At 38.4% G+C, this 15,787-nt stretch overlaps 1 protein-coding gene across 1 annotated transcript in view; it reads right to left on the reverse strand.

Annotated features, from left to right (window-relative positions):
- Nucleotides 1-11,679, reverse strand: part of mapkapk2a (MAPK activated protein kinase 2a) — a 28,146-nt gene extending 16,467 nt beyond the window's left edge. Inside the window, exon 1 of the mRNA XM_054616557.1 lies at nucleotides 10,943-11,679. Coding sequence (XP_054472532.1) covers nucleotides 10,943-11,155 — 213 coding nt within the window. The 5' untranslated portion in view covers nucleotides 11,156-11,679. The remainder of the gene's footprint in view (nucleotides 1-10,942) is intronic.
- Between the last annotated feature and the right edge of the window lie 4,108 nt (nucleotides 11,680-15,787).

The following is a 15,787-nucleotide window of genomic DNA, read 5'->3' on the forward strand; positions in this document are numbered from 1 at the left end:
TGGGTTTCTTTTACTCGTTCATTTAAAGCCACAAATCAACAAACAATAAGTATCGTCTGTTTTGAATTTCAATGAAAACGTTATAGCTTCTAAATTGTTGCTAGCCACTACTAGCCTTTAGGTCTTTGCACCCACTGCAACACTGTCTACATCACTTGCTACTTAATAATGGTATGTAATGTACACGTGTGTCAGTTTTTTACCCTGGTGTGTAACTGTCATCGCCCTGATGCCACACTGTCAAAAGGAACTAAAAGATAGATATTACATGTCCTGTAAACAAGAATCATGTGCCAAAACTAACATTAGCATATCTAAATATAGCAGAAACAAAGACTTCACACCATCTTCCTAACACATGCGCAATAGTATACGCACATGAGAACACACACCCCCGTCACCTCTCTGCTGGTGTTTCTGTGAATGCATAGCCCCCCCATCTGCCGTTGGCCCTTTGAGGGTAAACAGTGAAGGTTATAGAGAAAGAGGGCGACGAGGGGGCAGATGGGCGAACAATACACTTCCTCAAGACAACACAAAAGCTCCCGAGCCCGGGGCTGGACTGTGGGAGGGCGGGATGGGGACAAGCTGAAGAAGCACCCATCCTCCACCTGCCACTCGTCAAGAACCAAGGAAAAGTCCAGGGTTGATATGAGGGAAAAAAGAGAAAAATATTCCACTGAGGGTGATGGGGGCAGTGAAATTCTGTGGAGTAGAGATTATTGAGGGGTGACAGGTTAAGCTTGGCTCAATCAGAAAAGCCTCTTTAACCTGACAAAAAGGGTTAAACAACAATATAGCAGAAGTGGTGTCTGTGTGTGTGTGTGTGTGTGTGTGTGTGTGTGTGTGTGTGTGTGTGTGTGTGTGTGTGTGTGTGTGTGTGTGACTTGCTCATTGTGCGCTCAGTGAAGCCACAAACATGTTTGTGTGTCAATAGGACATGATCTGATTAAAGACATCTGCTTTGCCTCACAGGACCATCAGATATCCATGTGTGTGCGAACCATTATTAATCATGTGTGAGTGTGTGTATGTAATGCCTATAAACAACTGCACTGTTTTATGTCGTTACAAAAAGGTTATTTTTTTTGTAAATTTTAATTGTAAACAGTGGGCTTCTGTGTATATGAAAGCTAGAGTCGGCGCGATTGCATATAAAAACTATGCGAAGGCACAGGTTGACAAAAAAAAGGCCTGAATTTTGCACAATAGGCGATGACGCATCCAAACAAGTTGAAATTTTACCGAAAAACTTGTTCTGTATAAAACGTTGTATGACTAATCTTCAAGAGACTGTAGGAAAATAAAGTAATTGAGCTCCTGATAAGTCAGTCCTAGCTTGAACTACACAGAACAGTTGGTGCACACTTTTCTAGTTAGCCACACTTAATGTCTGTACAGTCCAGCTGTCAATCATGCCACTTCTGCAATTTGAACACCTAAGCTGCATGTCTTTGGACTGTGGGAGGAAGCTGGAGAACCCGGATTGTTTCACATTCAGTTTGAACACACCTTTGACAGACAAAATGTTTATGTCCTAAAAAGGACTTCTCCAGGTTTTGAAGATATCATAAATCAGATTAAAGCTCCACCAGTTCTGTGAGTAACGGCCATCCCACCTCTCAAGACAGATAGCGAGCTTGCAGGCGAGTATTTTCAGCCAGCAGGTGTCCCTGTACACAACACACATTCATTAATACAAATGCGTGGCTGACAAGTGGGAGGAAGTGAGAGAGTATGTCATCTGTATGACACACAGACACAGCTGTCTCACTTCCTGATACAGGCTGGGAGAACTGCAGGGACACAAAGAATGAGATGGCATAGAGTCTAGTAAGAGGAACAGCAGGGTTGCGATAGACAAAGGCACATGGGGATAATTAACAGATCATTGTCACTAACTAAATGAATGACAGACTAAAAGGCATTTGGCAGATTTTTCGACAGCCTCTACCTCTATTCCTCTCTTTGAGCAGGTTTCACTAACTCCTCCCCTCTGACGCCTCATGATTCATATCGTGAATCCCCTCCTGCTGTCCCTGATGCAACAGATGATACGTGTGGCTACACTGCATAAATACAAATAGACTGTTTTATCATCAGATTTTAAATGGCGAGAATTAATGCTTTCAGCCTGTGATGTGTCCCTTTGATAACTCATTTGCGTTTGTGTGTTTGTGTGTGTACATGTGCAAATACACTGAGTACGTTTTCAGACAGACTACATAAAACTAGAGAAGTGCAATATAGAACAGTTGCCAGGCAACCAGTGAAGACTTCAGGAAGTTACTGATCCCGGCCAACACTGTTTGCAAATGAACCCGCACACAAATTTAGCAGATTATTTTAAACTTCAGTTTTTGTACTGATTACACAAAATACATATAACGTGTTAATTAGTGAGCTTTAGAGTTGCTGATAGGCAGATTTTGTTACCTTTTCAGAGGCTTCCTGTTTCTACCTGTCTTTATGCTAAGCTAACAAGCTGCTGGCTCAGCCTAATATTTACCATACAGTGATTCACCTTACAGTGATATCCATCTTCTCTCATCTAACAATGGAATGAAATTAGCACTTGCCATCTGCCAAATACAGAGTAAATGTTTGCATTGGTACGCGAGTGAAAATTTCTGGTCGCCTGCAAACATTGGCAGCGTTTACTTTTACTAAAAATATTTTTTTAAAAGCGATTCCTGTTAAAAACAGACAGGGATTAATGGTTACATGATATATTCAATATTTCTACGGTCTACTGCACCATTGACTAAGCATTTTACATAGATTTCAGAAGTGGTAAGAGAAAGAAAACGTGGTGGCCATTGAAATGTTCAGTGATCTCCCACAGTGACGAAACCGAATTTCAGACCTTCAATTTAAATCTCGGCAAGAAAGCAAGTACGCTTATTTCCCCATTCCTTTACAATAAAGATGTGTCCCTTTGTCTTTTCCATTATGTAAGAATTTAAAGACACCACAATTAAAACAAATGAATGAGGGGATCAACATAAAATAGATCTATGACAAATTTAAAATTGAACAATTAGGACTGAACAAATTTGGCTTCAAATGAGTGTTTTTAGGTCTTTAGGCTAATATTCATACAATAGCAACAGAGTGCATGTGTAGCACGTTCAATGAATGAACTCTGGAGTTCATGAGTGAAATACATTCACTTCCCTTTACCGTTAACACCATTCAGCACTATCCAACCATTTTGCTTCCTTATTAGGAAGCAGAACAAAATGCAAACACAAAGAATAGTTGGTGGAGAATAAGTCCAACGTCAGTACAGTTGTGAAAAGAAAGTTATGTCTGTTGAAAGACCATCTAAAGAAGTAACCACAACCATTCATAAATAAGTGCTGTGTCAGTATAGCAGAGTGCTGCATCCGCTTGGAAATTACTATGTATCAGAGATATCAATTCTGGTTCAATCTATCGCAACTACAATACCACATCCTTCCAAAAAAAAAAAAAAAACCTTTCCCCTACAGACAGGGAGGAAACAGAGAAAGACGAGTTCAAATCGTGGGGGTTGGAGGATGCTGCACCCAATCACAGACCAGTAAATCATATTATGTCCAAGGAGCTTACAACACCAAGATACATGTTTACCAAAGGAGCTTATACTGCAGCTAATCTGTTTGTTTGTGACAAATGTCGAACAAATGTTTTCAAAATAACCTGATAGGAGAAACAAGATCTTATGGCTTCGAGGGATTGGTCATCTTTTGCCATAACAATGTCAAGCAATATAGACTTTAACACCACAGGCTGCAAATCCGATCCCTTCACTGATAACTGAGTTATCGCCACTAACCATAAGCACTCCACTGGACACTGCTGTAACTTCTGGTCAAATAAATAGATAGTCCACTCTCCCTTGAAGAAAGGTACACATTATTCTTTAAAACACACACATACACACACACACACACACACACACACACACACACACACACGCAGTTGTGCAACATCTAGCAAATCAATTTGGCTTTCCTAGATGACACATTCACAAATGGAAATCAGAGTGAGTGTCTTGACTTTCTTAATTCACACTACATCTATTTGCAGTTCCGGTAGACCAATGTGCCAGTTCGTAAAAATCAAATTCTGTAGCGTTTGATTCAAACAAAAATGTGGAGTATTTTATGAATATAATATACTAAACTTAAAGACTCCTGCTCAACACAGGGTTGGATATTTGTGGCAAGGAATGTGCTAATTGATACCAACATAGAATCATAAAAAATAGTAAATGTTCAAATAGTAAATGTTCTCAGACTGCAGCTGATGATTATTTAAATTATTGAGTAATTAATTGATTATTTTCTAAAACAAATCTCTGTCGGTTAGATATCAGGAAATAGCTAAATAAATGGCAAAATCCAAAGATATTCGCTTAATGTTCATATAGTCCTCAATAGTGTAATGTAAGGACCACGTTTGTTTTGTATTAACTGCCACTATTGCTAATATTGTCACGTATAGCGTGAACTTGGCAAGCGAAAAATATCACAATGACAGCCAACAGCTTTTATATCTGAACACACGAAAATGAGTTGAGTGCATTATGTAATAAAATACAAAGTGAGAAAAAAATTTCAGCGTGAACATTTCTTGTGAGAGTGTAAATAGGAGAATACCAGAGCTGGTACGGTGGAATAATGAGTAGGTACGCGTCTTAGAGATGTGTCTCTCATAAGGGAGCGGTCAGACAGAAGGGATAGAGAAATAACTCAAAGAAGGCCTCCAGAGAACCTCTTCCTTCCTTCCTCTCTCCCTCCCTCCTTTTCCTTCCTTCCTCTCACCGTCTCGTGATTGAAACATGGGCCTGGCTTGTCCTTTCTGCATAAAACCTTTAAATCATACAGGCGTGACAGTTTCACTGCTAGATTCAGAAGGATTTATGTTCTGTGGATGTTGGGTTCCAATAGAAAGACACATTTGTTTAAGCACACCATTTAGAAAAAATCTGGATTATTCTGTTCCAGAGCAGTCCAAAAGAAAATTTCAGATATCCAAACCCATTAAACAAGTTAAAGCTTCCATTTTAACTGACAAATGTTTCTAGTTCCTTTTTTCATAACCAACCCTAAGCAGGTGTGTTTACTCAACCACAGTGACTTCCACATTTTTCCAAATAATAGGCAGAGAAACTTCAACGACTCAAAAAATGTTGTGCCAAGACAAGTCATTCTGTCTATGATTACATCACCTTAACGACATACATTTTAGTGAGTTCCTTTCCAGATGAGGCATAACTTGGCTTAAAGACTAGAATTAGTTTTCCAAAACTTCTTTTAGGCCATTACTGAAACATTTGATTTTTTTGTAAGCTAGCATCGCTGCAACCTCTTGGTCTTAATGGCTTTACATGTACAGTAAACGGGTTATTATCAGCTTTCTGCAGGAACCAGATAGCTTCAACATCTTGTTCATAAGAAACCAGAGACTAAGATGCATTCAATCGAAATGAAATTCAAAGCACAACTAAAAGTGAAACATACAGGTCAAGTCATACTGAGAGTTTATAAAGTCAACAGTAGAACTGTTCATACAATGTGATGTAAAGAAAACCATGTGCTCTCTCCCACTACAGAGTAGAGGTCTACAGGACATGAAAATTAGTCTTGAATCCCCGCTGTCATTAAATTTAAAAATAGAAAAATAGACCTCATTCATAATGGTCGTTCTTGAGAGGTTTACCTTTAGCAAAGTTTTTATTCTCTTTATCTTATCACAATCATAGTTCAATAAGTAAAAATCAATCAATCAGGAGTTGCCCATCAGACTCGACTGCAGAATTACTTTATTTTATTATTTGGTGTCTATGCTTAAAAAAAAGCATTATTTCCCTTAATCCGCTGAAATACGCCAACTGTCTCTGCAAGGCTTTTGGAATTACATAAACTGTGTATGACTGAAAAGCTGAGACTCTTGTGGATCCAATGAGTCCAATTGTATTAATTAGTGATGATCTTGGTCCATTTCACAGTCAGACCATTTTTTTTTTTTTTTTTAACGTTCTGTCACCGTTGACCTTTTGTCACCTCTACGATAATCACAACCTCGTGAAACTTTACCACAAACTACAGAACTAGCCGACTCAGAGGATGCAAGGCTTTCCTTGGTATATTGACAGTAAGGGGGTTTCTGTGCAGTTTCCATCAGCTATGAAACTAAAGTGAGCATAGTATATACACTTCGATTATAATGTTCTCAGCTTTCAAAATGTACTTCAATTAATTCTTTAAGTAATATTTATTTCTGATTTACGACTTGAACAATTTGACGTACACTAGTGAGCTGCAACTCAATTAATCTTAAGGTCCCTAGCTTTCAGATGATGCGTACGACTTCTATGTGGCATCTTCTGTTGACCTGCTCTCTCCCCCTAAATATCCCGTCACCCCCTAAAAAAGGACAAAAACTAGTCTTTGAGGGTGTTGTAAGGGTTGATGCATTTTCTCTTAAAGCACTTACCTTAAAAATAAAGCACATTATTATTTCTGTAAATTTTCTTTTTAGTACCAAATCATTTATCAGTAATACACTCAAAAGAGGAAAGAAATATGAAATTTGTTGAGTTGCATGTTGATTATGGGGTCATTGTGTTGCTCACAGTGGAAGAAAGTTATTCTGGAGCTCTGTATGCTTTAAGAGAGAGTTAAACCAAGAGGGACAAATCATTTTATGCAATACAAAATAAGAAATGAACCCAAAAGAGCCAAAAATGTACATAACTGAATAGCCAAATGTATTCTCCAACTTCCTCAAACCGATTATTTTTGCACTTAAAAAAATAATAATTGCAATGACAACACTGTATTGGCACAGTGGGGAGGTCTGGAAAACAAGTGTTGCACAAAAAAAAAAAAAAAAAAAAAAAAGTATAACATATACGCCGCAAGTTTTGCTGCAAAAGAACGCAACATTATCCAGCAACACCGTGCAGATTCCCGTAGAATGCCTCGTAATGTGAACTGCATCATCTTACTGTTAACCACACTAACAACCAAAGTCTTAAAATGACGTTCGCTTCGTCTTCTTACCCCTATCCTGTAGCTACACGGCCACACAAACACACTCCTTTGCGTCTTTTGAACACAGTGCTATTTTTGGTCAGAATGTGGCCTTAACCTGATTGCTGTCAATAACTTGGTTTCTTGTGTGCATATAGATGTAGTCAGTGTAAGACGATACCAGCAGATGCCTCACAGCTTTAAGAGAGTGCATGCGTGTGGCAGGACAAAGATCAATCAACTCAGAAGGGCAAATAGCTTTGTCTCTAACAAAGTCAAAAAAGGTATTGATTCTCTGCGACAGGTTATAGCAAGCATATGGCATTACAAGTCAAATATGCGTTTTTAGTACTTCCAAAATGTTAGTGTCTCCATTTCTCTTCCTCAGTCTCTCTCCGACAAACACTTAGAGTTACAAATTATTCAGCTGCACTGTGTGCACAAAACTTGGTTCAAGGGACAGGTAAAAGTTTTACAAAAAGGTGATGTCACCTTGGGCCAGTCCGGCTGATTCATGATCCTGGCGTCTACTGCAAACCTAATGAATTCAATAGATGAGATGGGGCTGACTCAGCGTACGTCAGTAAAGGGAACAACAAGGACATTAGTTCATTCAGTCAAGGCATCAATCTTTCTGGTTACAGTCTGTTTAAAAGCAGCATGAGAAGATATGAGTGTATCTAGCATATTACATGCCATATTAGAAAGGGAAGCTGTCCAGAAGCTCAAACGCTACATTTTTTACCTCCAATATTCTTTTGTGCCATTGTGTTGTAAGCCGAGAAGTGCACAAATTTCAAGTAACATTTCCAGTAACTCTCATGTAGCTCTAATACATTGTGGCATATTCCTTCTGCTTCAATCTCAACATGGGATTTGTTTTGTTTTTCTTGCCGTTTTATCCTTTCTGCTTTTCATGCAAAAAACAACCATGGGGGTGAATATTCCTGCATTTATTCATATTGTTGTTGTTTTTTTAAAACCCTTTCTGCTCTGTATTTTTAATGGGAAAATGCAGTAAAAATATTGTATCCCATGAATCAATGAACAGTTCTGCTTATTAATTGTGATCTGATTATTGATCAATATAAATCATGATCATAATCGTGCAGCCAAATCAGATAAGCCCCTGATGAGGATTTCATAATGGTATGTTGTCAGTCAGGACAGGGAATTAGTTATGTCACTGTAAAACAGTAACCAAGCTGCAAGAGACAATAGCTAAACTATTTTGTAATTATACTGTAAAACGAGGAAACAGGTGGATGATTAGGAAAATGTTTTTGAAAGGTTTTACTTCCCGTTTAAATGTGGCCTTGAACAGTGCCGTCATTTGAGCTGGATTGAAAATGAAACGAAATCTTAGGTTCGTCGCTACCTGCAAAGGATTTCAAGAGACGTGTCAGGGTGTTTAACTGCTCGCCTGAGAAAGACCCTGAGGGTCACACTGTTGCGTCATTACATTTTGGGGCGCTTAGAATTGCTGACAGTTCAGTGAGCTGTACCAAACTGCGGTTGGATGGTAATGACAAAAGCTCTCTTTGGGTGCAGCGTCCATGTCTATCTGAAACTTTAACATGATGTCACAATTGATGTCAACATCTTTACCAACTGTAACTTTCGACAGGCTTGAGCATTAATACGGTTTCTTATCATGTAAATACAATTTGAACAAAAGCGGCTTTGTGAAAGACCCTTGGCAACGTACAACGGATTGCATAACTTGAGTTCCTATGTTTAATACCAACTATACATGGCCTTCCAATAACATACAACACGACACGACACGACACAACACCCAACAGGTTTGAGCATGATTGTGTGTGTGTCATGTTTAACAAACACACACTTGAGTGCAAAACGCTGTGACCTGATTATTTAGACTGAATTTCAGTTTGAATAACCACACCGGATGTTCCCAGACTATGATTCGATTGTGATTGTGTGCAATACCTATTCTAAAAAAAAAAAAAATGATACTACGATCCCTTCTAATAATAAGAATAAGAATTAACTGAATTGACCTGCAGTAATAAATAGCTTCACTGGGTCATGTTTTGGATAGCTGTTGTGACGTTTGTCCTTTATCAATCATTGACCGATACAGAAAGTGATCTTTAGATGCAATTACTGACACGGCAGAATCACTTTACACAAGGCCCCAAAGCGTCTTCTAATTTACAGGACACAGGAGAGTGTCTAAGTTTAAATCCGGAGAATAAACAGAGGCCTGAAACTACCAACTTATAAATGCTCATCCCAGTGTTCTCTCGTCACACTAAATGGTGAATGATTCGCAAAACAACTACTATTGCACAGGGAGAGAAATGGTGTCATGTATGAAATAACCTGTCCAGCCACATGCTCTTGACTCTCCACATGTGTGTTATGGGGCCGCACATCACAGCTGAGATGGCAGGGTACCTGTTATAAATTAATTGATTGTTCACATGAAAAATAAATCCAGTATCTTTGACTCAACTTGAAAAAGGAGAAACCCCCTATATCCTATATATGAGGTAATCCAATCACAGATCACCTGCTCATAACTGATCAGCAAATATCTGGTGAGTAGTCATGGCCAGGGATGAAAAACAATGTAAACCTTTGGTAGGACAGTACTATCACAAGCTTCATAAGGCGATAAATCAGCAAAAAGAAACTTTCTCAGTCTATAAAGCGTCAAAAAAAAAAAGGTCAATGTAACTTGCCTCTTTTAATGTGAACATTTGTTATTTTTTTCAATTGAATGACGTTCCCTTTTACATTGTGGGTGACCAAAAACCCACAATGTAAAAGGGAACCTGATTCAATTGAAAAAAATAACAAATGTTCACATTAAAAGAGGCAAGTTACATTGACCTTTTTTTTGTTGCTGATTAATCTTCTGTCAATCAACGTATCAATTATTTTACTAACCTTTCCAGCTTTATTTTACTTATATATATGTGTGTGAACCTCAAAAAGGTTTGTAATAGTTTGTATTAAATCAACATTTTGACACCAAACTTCCAGTTTAAAACACAGGGGCCGGGTTTCCTGCAGGGTATCCAGATCTCCTGTGCCTCACTTCTACTCAGACTCAACAATCAGACTTAAATATTAAGTGATGATCAGCCTAAAAGCTAAATGACAGAGTGCTTTGTTAATGGAACAATGTTGAGGCCATCTGGGCTTTCTATCTGAGATAACACTTGTGTTAAAGTAGCATGATTTAATTCATTTATTTACTGAAGGTCAGGGCCCAAGTTACTCATTTCACTGGTGATATAGTTGGTGTGAACAACCTCGGAGAAGTTTACATTCTGAACATTTTAAAAATAAATTAAGGGTGAAACATGATGTGTGTTGCTTAGGCTTAGTGCACTCGTATTAGTTGTTGCACTTACTGTATTTGTATCAGTTCGCTGCACTTATTGAATTTGTATTTGTTTACTGCACTTATCCTATTCGTAGTAGTTTGTAGCACTTACTATATTCGTATTAGTCTGTTGCAATTATTGTTTTCGTAGTAATCTGCCTCTGCACTATACTTTTGCTCTGGTTTATGCTTTAAGATGCTTGTTTAAGAAAGGAGATGCACTGATGACTTCTGGTGACTAGTAGTTCTCTTGAATACCTATGTTGAATACACTTCCTGTAAGTCGCTTTGGATAAAAGCGTCTGCTACATGACTGTAATGTAATGTAATGTAATGTAATGTAATTAAAATAAAATACAAAAGGGATTCAGGGATTTTTTTGTCTTAAGTGAAAGGTAATTGAAAAAGGACGTTTCCACACTTCCACAGACCTTTATGTTGGAGAGTAAAAAAAGAGTTTGAAGGTTGGAGGGGTACATAAAAGAACAATGGTATAGCAGATAAACAACACAATATTTTGAGGCCAATAATTGAGCCTCACTTCTCATCAACCTACCTTCAGTGCATACTTGTCTCCAGTCTTCTTCTGGAAGATCTCCAGCACCTTCCCATTGATGCCCAGCCCCAACACCTGGCTGGTCACCTTGTAGTCGTCTGTGATGGCACTCTTCTTGATCTGTAAGGAGGGTCTGAAGGGGAGGAACTGGGCCGGGTTCTGCTGCCCCGCCGGGGAGGGGAACAGCGGCTGGTTCTGTGCGTTGGACAGCATGTTCTCTAAGGAACACTTGTGTCTTTTATTTCCCCTCTTTTCTCCTTAAAACGCAGACAGTCTTCTTCCTGGATCCTTCTGGCCTGACGCAATGTTCGAGGCCCGAGCAGACACCGGCAGCAGTCCGACAAAGTCACTTGGTTAGCCGATTAGAAATGCTAACTTAGCTAGCTGTTAGCATGCTAGCTTCGATCCTATGCTTGACCCGTGATTCTCGGCTAACAACTCAGCTATCGGTTAGCTTCTCCATGTCCGGTGGTGTCTGCCGTCCACCGGTTCCTCGGAGACAACTTTTCTAAAACGTCCCATAAATCGTCCACGGAACTCGGGGTTGGAAATTAATAACGTGGGAAAAAAGGTCGAAGTAAACACTCAAAGGAAAGACAGACAACAGGAGGGGATAGGGGGGGGAACTCCGACAGCAGAAGAAACAGTCTCACTTTCAGACGGACGGACAGACAGCCGGAGCAGGTTTGACTGGTGACGTCATGGGCTCTTAAAGGAGACGTACGCCAGAGGACGCTCCTCCGGCCAGGCGAGCTTCCTCTGGCGTACGTCTCCTTTAAGAGTCCGTGACGTCAGCAGTCAAACCTGCTTATATATAACAGTAGTTAAGATTGAACAAGTTATGAGCCAAAAAGTTACCATCACATTTTCTTTCTCAATCTGTAGTGTTTAAATAACTCTACTCTCTTAAAGCTCTACAGAGACCCACTTGGCAATGTTTTGATAGTAAAAGACAGAAATAGACCCCTAATCTATGAGCAGAGTCCTTAAGGTTACCTCAAGGTTAGAGAGCTGTGGTGTTTTTCCAGCCTGCTTTTCCAAAAGAAAACTTGCATTTATTATTCATGTAAGCCTATATCTGATTCGATATTTTACCCTTTTATCCTTTACCCGGCTTCATTGCTTTACAGAAGGTAAGACTCTCCAAAAGTCGCCACAATTATTGGCCTCAAAATATTGTAAAAGCAATTGTATTGTTTATCTGCTATACCATTTTTCTTTTATGTACCCCTCCAACCTTCAAACTCTTTTTTTACTCTCCAACATAAAGGTCTGTGGAAGTGTGGAAACGTCCTTTTTCAATTACCTTTCAACTAAGACAAAAAAATCCCTGAATCCCTTTTGTATTTTTTATTTTATTTTAATTAGCCTAAGCAACACACATCATGTTTCACCCTTAATTTATTTTAAAAATGTTCAGAATGTAAACTTCTCCGAGGTTGTTCACACCAACTATATCACCAGTGAAATGAGTAACTTGGGCCCTGACCTTCAGTAAATAAATTAATTAATTAAATCATGCTACTTTAACACAAGTGTTATCTCAGATAGAAAGCCCAGATGGCCTCAACATTGTTCCATTAACAAAGCACTCTGTCATTTAGCTTTTAGGCTGATCATCACTTTATATTTAATTGATTTAAAAAAAAAAAATGACTGTAATGTAATGATTATGGTAATGTCTGTGATGCTTGCTCAATTGTTAGATTTTAAAGACAATGAAAAAGCCAAAACTTACGCCTGGCTGTAAATTTCTTGAACCAAACATCAGATATGAATAAAACGTTTTCATTTAGCAGTTCACTTTGTCACAGGCCAACAACATTCAGTTTAATTCATATGTTTGGTCACATCTGAGTAAATCAACCGCAGGTCCTTCCTTCCTGCTGCTGTCAGGTTGCACAACCAGCTCTGCTCCCAGCAGACCACATGACCACATGACAATAATAACATGACAATAAAAACCTGTGCAATACATTACACATTACACTGTGCAATAATAGTTAAAAAAGTTAAAAGTAGTTGAAATAGTTGTTGTTTTTTTTCTCTGTCTGTAAATATAGTATTTCAGTTATTGTTGTTTTTTCTACTGTTTTTTTTTTATTGCTTATTTATAATACTTGTTTTATTTTATTTATATTTTTCATTTTTTATTTTTATTTTATTTTATTTTTTTTTTTTTTTTAGCTTGTCTTCTTCTACTATGTCTCTTGTGTGCACTTTACTCTGCGCTGTTGTAAGTCTGCAAATTTCCCCGCTGGACTAATAAAGGATTATCTTATCTTATCTTATCTTAATTATCTAGCATAAAGATGAACCATTGACAGTGAACACATCAACAACAAACAGTTTTTCTTGTTTATTTTAACCATATCTTATTTCACATTGATATGCCAACACATTTGATATTCTGTGACGTTTCCTCTGATTTCATTAACACTTTCTCTGGTTCTAAGTGTATTTCTTGGACTCTTTGTCTGCGGTTCATCAGGAACTTAATTGCAGCACTTCATGAAACCACTAGATGGCAGACCAATCAAAGGTTTTATTAGAACCAAATCCTTGCTCTGAACGATAGCAGTGATGAACTGAGTATTTGCATTGAACATGTTTTCAAACATGCAGGAAACAGATGAACAGGGTTTGCCACACATAACAATACAGTGTGAGTCACATAATTATTCTTTTTAAGTGTTGAAAAGTAGGGCACTGTATTACATGACCTTTTGTCTGACAATTCAATTATCCTCCTGGAAAACCGTCCAAACACCTCAATCTCAATCAAATAGTGACACGAGGTGGAAATACTCTCAGCCCGGAGGGACTTGTGTTGATCAGACTTCACTGCCTTGATGGTTTGAATAATCCATTGTTGAAATGCCTTAGTATGTTTACGGTTGAGAACTGTAGACCAAGCTGTATCTGAAAATTTAGAAAAATGTCTGCAATCCTAATTTGTCGACAGTGCATATGCTTTGGTGTCTTTTGCTGTCAGGTAAGCGGTGAACTCAGCTAACTTCTGTTTATGTGTTTATAGTTGACCTTAATCACATTGGCTCAAAGGCCTTCAGATCAGCTACATTATTATTTTTCACCATTAGAGGACAAGAAAATGTTTAGATTATTCACTGAACAACAGAATACTTTGCTTCCACAGAACACACTAGTTTTGTGCCTATAAATAGGATGTAGAAGACAAGATGAGGCTCCGCAACTCCACTTCCACCTATGGGAACACACTTCACTCTGCTCAATTCTTCTTGACTGCTAGATCATTTTTTAATTTTATTTCATTTTTAAACGCCATGAGGGATATTGCTGTATTATTTTAGTATGTGAATCTTAGATGTATGCTTGTGCCACATTATAATACGCTTTTACAATGTGGTGTAATTGGAAATCCATGTGATACTGTCAAAGTGACAAAAAGAACAGCCACGAGTGATAATCTGAGTCTTAACCCAAATTAATTTATTTTTGTCTTATTTAGACATTAAGACCAGGGACATATGATGTCACAATTAAGAGGATCCACTGTATATGTATAGAAGTAAAATGTAATCTTGTCCTTGTTTTATTTTGAGGGGTAGTACAGCGATTTAGCACTGCACTTCCAAAAAATACACAGACTCACAAGCATCACATTTAAAAATATAATTAGCAAAATTGTTGCAGCAAAAGAAAACACTTTTACTATCAAGCTACAAAAACTCGGTATCTTAAAGTTCCCCAATGCAACTTGTCTGTAAGCACAAGTCAAGATAACCCTGACGACACCATCAGCGGTTGAAAATGTTGGACTGCATCTTTCATAACTTTTCACAGCAAAAATGTGATGCATGATTGCTGAGTATACTGTCAAGAACAGTCTGAGATTGTTAGAAATGTTCTTGAAATACTTCATGTTGCTTGGCAATAGAAGACAAATAATCTGGTCTATCAAAGATGTCTTTGATACAGTTTGTCCATAACAAGACGGAGTTTGCTTTTTCCACGGAAATACTAACCATTATGTAGACATAACTTGACATGATCTGATAACTTCCTGCAAATTTGAAATATGCTGTTAATCAACAAACATTGTGTTACACCTGTAATCCAATAATCCATAAATGACTGATTTAAGGGTACCTGACTGTAGGTTTATAGATAATAAATTCCATGATTTACAGTGTAAATTTGACAAGATAATGCACTATAAGGGTGCTTTATAAGGTTTCTAACTTACCAAGTGACACTGTCACTGTCATGAGTTGTCTATTGGATACATTTCACTGTTTATTCACATGTTATGTAAGAAAAGCACATGACATGTCTTCATGACATTGATCCAATATACACACACAAGGAACACCTATGCACATGTACACACACACAAATACTTACAATATACACCTGAGCACACACACACACACACATACACACACACACACGCACGCACGCACGCACGCACACACACACACACACACACGCACACACGCACGCACGCACACACACACACACACACACACACACACACACACGCACACGCACACACACACACGCACACAAACACACACACACACAGACAGGCTATGTGAGAGAGGAGTCTGAAATTGGAAACTGTTGCCTGAGCTTTGACAGCTTTGTGCTGATGAATTAACTCAAGAGTTACGGTTACTTTACATAGCTGCAGGTTCACTTATAGCTGCTCCCCAGACATTTAGGACAGCTTGTTCATTACAGTGCTCTCCCTGGGGAGAAAGAGTCATGGCCCTGAGCATAATTTCCCATATTTCCCCTATTCACTATGAAAGAGACCAGAATGCTCAAATCAGCCTGTAGATAAAAGATCTCTGCCCGTAA

The sequence above is a fragment of the Anoplopoma fimbria genome, chromosome 17, assembly GCF_027596085.1.
Source record: "Anoplopoma fimbria isolate UVic2021 breed Golden Eagle Sablefish chromosome 17, Afim_UVic_2022, whole genome shotgun sequence".
Lineage (NCBI taxonomy): Eukaryota > Metazoa > Chordata > Actinopteri > Perciformes > Anoplopomatidae > Anoplopoma > Anoplopoma fimbria.